We start from the raw sequence: 7,802 nt of genomic DNA on the forward strand, positions 1-7,802 counted from the left end.
TTTTTGAGATAGTGATTTAGATGTATATCATATTTTTTACTGAGTTAAGTAGTGTATGTAATTAGTTTTGCTACAACAAGTGTATGGGACATTGGAAAAAATAAGTTGAATTTCCCCATGGGGATGAATAAAGTATCTATCTATCTATCTATCTATCAGATAATGGAGAGGGTAAATTGAATTGAATTGACTTTATTAGATACATACTTCATAAACATGAGGAGTAGAAATCTTTATGTTATGTCTCCATCTAAATGTGCAATGTGTAATTTATGGTAATTTATAATAGATAGTTTGTACATAGGACAGTCAATATAACATTGAAATGCAATTGTATCAGCATGAATTAATCAGTCTGATGGCCTGGTGGAAGATGATGTCCTGGAGCCTGTTGGTCCTTTTGCTGTGGTACCGTTTCCTGGATGGTGACAGCAGGAACAGTTTGTGGTTGTGGTGAATTTGGTCCCTGATATCCTTTGGGCCCTTTTTATACACCTGTCTGTGTAAATGTACTGAATAGTGGAAAGTTCACCACTACGGATGTGCTGGGCTGTCCGCAACACTCTCTGCAGTTTCCTGCAATTAAGGGAAGTACAGTTCCCATACCAGGCAGTGATGCAGCCTGTCAGGATGCTCTCAATTGTGTCCCTGTAGAAAGTCCTCAGGATTTTGGTCCCCATCCCCAACTTTTTCAACTATCTGAGGTGAAGGAGGTACTGCTGTGCTCTTTTCACAACACAGCCGTATGTACAGACAATGTAAGGTGCTTGGTGATGTTTATGCCGAGGAACTTAAAGCTGTTCACCTTCTTAACCCCAGATCCATTGATGTCAATAAGGGTTATCCTGTCTCCATTCCTCCTGTCGTCCACAATCAGCTCCTTTGTTTTTGTGACAATGATGGAGGATTTGTTTCCTTGACACCAGTCAGGTGTTCAGATCATAGATTCAGCAGTTAGATGGTTGAGCCTGGTGCGATGAATGTGCTGAGCTGTGTATATCACAATGCAAGAAGCATCGTAGGAAAGCCAGATGAGCTCAGGACAAGGAATTATGATATTGTAGCCAATATTGGGACTTGGTTGCAGCCAGAAGTGTGAGGGATTTAGAGGAACAAATTTGTAGAGAGATTGCAGACCATGCCAATAAAAAAAAAGGTTGATTCAATAAGTGATTTTAACTTTCCATATATTGACTGGGACTCCTACACTGTAAAAAGACTAGATGGGGTAGAGTTTGTCAAATGTGCCCTTAATCAGTACGTAGAATTCCTGATGTAGAAGTGTGCAATAAGCTGTTAGGAAATGATCCAGGGTGGTGACAGAATTTGTGATCATAATGCCATGAGATTCAAAGTAAATATGGAAAAAGAGAGGTCTGGACCACGGGTTGAGATTCTAAATTGGAGAAAGGTCAATTTTGATGTTATCAGAAAGGATCTGACAAGTGTGGTTTGGGACAGGTTGATTCCTGGCAAAGGAGTACCTGTAAGTGGGAGGCCTTCAGATGTGAATTTTTGAGGATACAGAGTTTGTATGTGGCTGCCAAAATGAAAGTTGAAAGGTAACTGGTCCAGGGAACCTTGCTTTTGAAGAGAAATTGAAGCCTCGTATATTTTGTTCCTCTAAATGCCTCAGACTGTTGGGGTGCTACTGAGACCCATTAATGACTACAAGTCATGATTCCACGCACTGAGCTCATCTGAATTTTTTTGTTGTCTTCTTTTGGTTTCTCAAAGCTTCCGAATAGTTTTTGTTCTTTTGTTTGCCCTCTCTTTGACATTTACGTTGGCTTTGGCTTCTCATTTTAGCCACAGTTGTGTCCTCCTGTCTTTCTAATGCTTCCACTTCTGTGGAATCACTCAGGTCCCGAATTGCTCCAGAAACCCCAGCCACTGCTGCTCAATTGTAACTCCTACCCTTTCCCTTCCAAACAAGTTTGGCCAGCTTCTCTGCCATAGAAACATGGAGAAGTTCAGTAAAGAAACAGGCTATTTGTCCCATCTAGTCAATGCCAAAAAAGCATTTAAACTTGCAGTGCGATCTGGACCAACTGGCAAAATGGTTTGAGAAATGGAAAATGGAATTTAATGCAGACAAGTGTGAGTTGTTGCACTTTGGTATGACCTACCAAGGGAGGTCTTTCACAGTGACTGGTCGGGCACGGAGGAGTGTTGTAGAAGAAAGGGACCTCTTGTAGAAGAAAGTCCTTAATTCACTGAAAGTGGTATCACAGTTAGATAGAGATGGAAGGGAAGATTTTAGCCTAATGGCCTTCATGAACAAAAATACTGACAACAATAGATGGATGTTATGTTGACTTGTAGAAGACATTGGTGAGGCCTAATTTGGAGTACTGAGTGCAGTTTTGGTCACCAGCCTACAGGAAAGATGTAAAGACTTTGAAAGAGTTCAGAGAAAATTCACAAGGATGTTGCCAGGTCCGGAGTACTTGGGTTATAAGGAAAGATTGAACAGGTCAGGACTTTATTCCTTGGAGTGTAGGAGATTGAGGGGAGATTTGATTGATGGGGTGGGAGTACAACCAGAGGCCATGGGTTAAGGGTGAAAGGTGAAATGTTAAGGGGATCATGAAGGGAAACTTCTTCACACAGACAGTCATCCGGGTGTGCAATGAGCAGCCAGCACAAGTGGTGCATGCGAGCTCAATTTCAACATTTAAGAGGTTCATGTAGGTACCTGGATGGTAGGGGTGTGGGAGTGGGCAGATTAAATAGTTCACCACAGACTAGATGGCCCAAAGGGCATGTTTCTGTGTTGTAATTTTCTACAAGAATGTAAAATATTACAAAAATTAACTCTGTCTTTTTAACAGCTGTGCGGACCAACCATTCACCTCAACAGGAATTTTTTATATGGCATTAAAACTGTGGCACTTTAAGTTAATAATACATAAAAGAAAATCCCAGATGCACATCAAGAAAGACTAATTGCGTGAGACTGTTTCGGTTACTGTGGGGCCAGGCACCCATGCAGCTCAGCAGGAACAGGGAATAATACCAATGGAGAGAGTCCAACTCCGCCAAGGTACAAATTGGAGATGACAGAAATGCCCCATTCTTATAGAAACAGGAAGAGCATCAGGGAATTGATAGTCATTCCAGATACCAGCACTCTGCCCAGTCAGGAGATGATTTCTCTGTCCAACTTGGGTAGAACCTCACTGTAACAGTGTGATACCAGATCAAACCTTGGTAACTCAAGTAATCTCATCTGAAATGTTGTCTTACACCCATTGATGGATTTTGTAAATCTTTTTACAGGTTAAAAACAAGAAAGAATTTGTCTCCAGGAAGTTCAAACAAGGCACACCAGTTTTGTTGTCTCTGTCCAGATATTTAAGAAGTGGAGCATGGGATTCAATCGACCATCCTTCCTGCTCAAACTGTGGGGAGGGATTCACTCGGTCATTTGACCAACTGGCAACCCGTCATTTTACACAGGAGAAAGGTTGTTCACATGCTGAAACAGTGTGAATGGATTCATTCGGTTATCACAATTGAAGGTACATCAGCAAGTTCACACTGGGCAAGGCCATTCACCTGTTCTGTGTGTGAGAAAGGATTCAGTCAGTCTTCCCACCTGTGGACACACCAGTCAGTTCACTCTGGGCAAAGGCTGGTGATCTGCTGAATATCTGAGAAAGGATTCACTCAGTCATCTGACCTAATGGCACACCAGCGTGTTCACACTGGGGAGAGGCTGTTCACTTGCTCAGTCTGTGAGAAGAGATTCACTCAGTCATCCCACCTACACAGTCACCAGCGAGTTCACACTGGGGAGAAGCCATTCACCTGCTCAGTCTGTGGGAAGGGATTCACTCAGTCATCCACCCTACAGAGTCATCAGCGAGTTCACACTGGAGAGAGGCCATTCACCTGCTCAGAGTGTGGGAAGGGATTCACTCGGTCATCCCAACTACTGGCACACCAGCATATTCACACTGGGGAGTGGCCTTTCCCGTGCTCAGAATGTGGGAAAGGATTCACTAAGTCATCCACCTTACTGGTACATCAGCGAGTTCACACTGGGGAGAAGCCATTCAGCTGCTCAGTCTGTGGGAAGAGATTCATTCAGTCATCCTACCTGCAGAGTCATCAGCGAGTTCACACTGGGGAGAAGCCATTCAGCTGCTCAGTCTGTGGGAAGAGATTCACTCAGTCATCCCACCTACAGAGTCATCAGCGAGTTCACACCGGGGAGAGGCCGTTCACCTGCTCAGACTGTGGTAAGAGATTCACTCAATCTTCCATCCTACATAGTCATCAGCGAGTTCACACTGGGGAGAGGCCGTTCACTTGCTCAGAATGTGGGAAGAGATTCAGTGATTCATCCAGCCTACAGAAGCATCAGCGAGTTCACACTGGGGAGAAGCCGTTCACCTGCTCAGAATGTGGGAAGCAATTCAGTGATTCATCCAGCCTACAGAAACATCAGCGAGTTCACACTGGGGAGAAGCCATTCACCTGCTCAGAATGTGGGAAGAGATTCACTCAGTTATCCCAACTACAGAGACATCATCGAGTTCACACTGGGGAGAAGCCATTTACCTGCTCAGTCTGTGGGAAGAGATTCACTGATCCATCCACCCTACTGAGTCATCAGCGAGTTCACACTGGAGAGAGGCCATTCACCTGCTCAGAGTGTGGGAAGGGATTCACTCGGTCATCCCAACTACTGGCACACCAGCAAGTTCACACTGGGGAGTGGCCTTTCACCTGCTCAGAATGTGGGAAACTATTCACTAAGTCATCCACCTTACTGGTACATCAGCGAGTTCACACTGGGGAGAAGCTGTTCATCTGCTCAGTCTGTGGGAAGGGATTCACTGACTCTTCCACCCTACAGAGACATCAGCGAGTCCACACTGGGGAGAAGCCATTCACCTGCTCAGAATGTGGGAAGAGATTCACTCAGTCATCCCACCTACTGGCACACCAGTCAGTTCACACTGGGGAGAAGCCATTCACCTGCTCAGAATGTGGGAAGAGATTCGCTCACTCATCCAACCTACATAGTCATCAGCGAGTTCACACTGGAGAGAAGCCGTTCACCTGCTCAGAATGTGGGAAGAGATTCACACACTCTTCCACCCTTCAGAGACATCAGCGAGTTCACACTGGGGAGAAGCCATTCACCTGCTCAGAATGTGGGAAGGGATTCACTCAGTCATCCCACCTACTGGCACACCAGTCAGTTCACACTGGGGAGAGGCTGTTCACCTGCTCAGACTGTGGGAAGGGATTCACTCAGTCATCCAACCTACAGAGACATCAGCAAGTTCACACTCGGGAGAAGCCATTCACCTGCTCAATCTGTGGGAAAGGATTCACTCAGTCATCCCAACTTCTGGAACACAAGTCAGTTCATAGTGGGGAGTGGCCATTGTTATGAATCCCTTGGTTTCCTTTGATATGGACTGTCATTTTAAGAGAGATTAAGAAGGTGAATCAGTCTGACTTGCAGCTTGTTTAGTTTTAATTGAGGACACAGACACTCAGAGTCAGACGGAGACGGATGAAAAATGGAAGGATTGAAACCAGGGAAGTAGTGGCCAAAGGTCACTGTTTAGAACTTTCCTATGCCTGCAAGGGTGGGTTAATTATCCACTATCCATTATCCATACATCGAATGTGTGGTTGTCACCTCATTTAACCCATAGGAGTGGATCTGATTTGGGATATCCTGTGGAGACCACTTATGTGTTAACCCTTGCCTGGGTGTGAGGTGGTCATTCATTTGAAGATGATAGCCCTCATGACAAGTCACTTTCGGTGATAATTCGTATATAGATTTGTAAAGATGACGGATAAAGTCTACAGCAACTGTTCTCTCATTTTAACACTGTGGAACCTGTATAACAGACAGATGGACAGACGTACTTTATTGATCCTGAGGGAAATTGAGTTTCATTACAGCCACACCAACCAAGAATAGTGTAGAAATATAGCAATATCAAACCATCAATAATTAAATAATAATAAGTTAATCTTTGCAAGTGGAAATAAGTCCAAGACCAGCTTATTGGCTCAGGGTGTCTGACACTCGGAGGGAAGATTTGAAAAGTTTGATGGCCACAGGCAGGAATGACTTCCTGTGACGCTCAGTGTTAGATCTCGGTGGAATGAGTCTCTGGCTGAATGTACTCCTGTGCCTAACTAGTACATTATGGAGCAGATGGGAGCCATTGTCCAAGATGGCATGCAACTTGGACAGCATTCTCTTTTACGACACCACCGTCAGAGAGTCCAGTTCCACCCCCACAACATCACTGGCCTTACGAATGAGTTTGTTGATTCTGTTGGTGTCTGCTACCCTCAACCTTCTTCCCCAGCACACAGCAGCAAACATGATAGCACTGGTCACCACAGCCTCGTAGAACATCCTCACCATCGTCTGGCAGATGTCAAAGGACCTCAGTCTCCTCAGGAAATAGAGACGGCTCTAACCCTTCTTGTAAACAGCCTGAGTGTTCTTTGAGCAGTCCAGTTTATTGTCAATTTGTATCCCCAGGTATTTGTAATCTTCCACCATGTCCACACTGACCCCTTGGATGGAAACAGGGGTCACCGGTGCCTTAGCCCTCCTCAGGTCCACCACCAGCTCCTTAGTCTTTTTCACATTAAGCTGCAGATGATTCTCCTCGTACCATGTGACAAAGATTTCCGCCATAGCTCTGCACTCAGCCTCATCTCCCTTGCTGTTCGACATAACTGCCTTCTCTCGACATTTACCCTGAATTACAAATATCTCTCTCATCACCTATTTTGTGGATGAACTGAACTTTCATACTTTACCATCTGAAGACTCCAAGCCTTGTTTCCCCCGAGCTCAATAGTTTGGGAGTTATATTTATACACATATATAAACATAACACTGTTAATTGTTGTTTAACTTGCTTAAGTTACTATATTATAAGTGGATACTAATAAGCATTGTGATTTTCACGTCAAAATCAGACTCCTGTAGTAGTCTGTTGCTGCTGGTTCGTTTCTGAAGCGTTATGGTTCATAACAAAATGGGGCCTGCATCTGGGATATGATCAAATTTGAGGATTGATAAATTATCGATTTCATTGGGGAAATCTCTTTTGATTTATTTCTGTGTGGAAAATTTGCAGCAATGGATGTTGATCGATGTCAGGAAGCGCCAACCTCTGAGGTATTAGAGGACACCAGAAGGATTGAGTTGTTGAGTCTTGCTAGAAGGTTAAAACTTGCTAAGGTGAAATTGACAATGAGGAGGGCACAGATGCAGAGGATAATAGCTGAACATTATGTTTCTGAGAGTGTGTTTAAAGTGGAGGAGTTGGGGGTGTTTCCTGAAAGTAAACCTAGTGAGCTTGAGCTCCAGTACAAGTGAGAAAAATTAAAGATGGAGGCTGCGGAAAGGCAGAGGCAGATTTAGGCTGGAGAGGCAGAAAAACAGACAGAAAATTGTCTCATAAAGTGTAACAAAGGGGAAGGCTTAGCATGCCTATTCTGCTTTGACAGTTGATGAAGCAGCTGATTATTTATACTGCACCAATCATCGCCACTGGGCTATAAACGTGCAGGAGCAGTGTGTGGTTCAGTGCTTTGCTCAAAGACACTCACGCTGCCTTGGCTGAGGCTCAAAATCATGACCTTCAGATCACTAGTTCAACAACTTAACCACATGGTCACGCACCATACATTATGACCTAGTGAAACAGGCTGTGCTCAAAGCTAATGAGTTGGTCCCAGAAGCATACAGGCAAAAGTTTAGAAATTTGAAGAAATCTGTGAACCAGACATATGGAATT

The 7,802-nt window shown here is 44.2% G+C and overlaps 1 protein-coding gene across 1 annotated transcript; it reads left to right on the forward strand.

Annotated features, from left to right (window-relative positions):
• Positions 1-3,227: 3,227 nt before the first annotated feature.
• On the forward strand, positions 3,228-6,674 carry LOC140721071 (uncharacterized). Its single transcript, XM_073035935.1, has one exon. It carries the CDS (start codon positions 3,689-3,691, stop codon positions 5,411-5,413), a length of 1,725 nt encoding a protein of 574 aa, XP_072892036.1. The 5' UTR covers positions 3,228-3,688; the 3' UTR covers positions 5,414-6,674.
• Positions 6,675-7,802: the final 1,128 nt, after the last annotated feature.

The sequence above is a fragment of the Hemitrygon akajei genome, unplaced genomic scaffold, assembly GCF_048418815.1.
Source record: "Hemitrygon akajei unplaced genomic scaffold, sHemAka1.3 Scf000050, whole genome shotgun sequence".
Classification (NCBI taxonomy): domain Eukaryota; kingdom Metazoa; phylum Chordata; class Chondrichthyes; order Myliobatiformes; family Dasyatidae; genus Hemitrygon; species Hemitrygon akajei.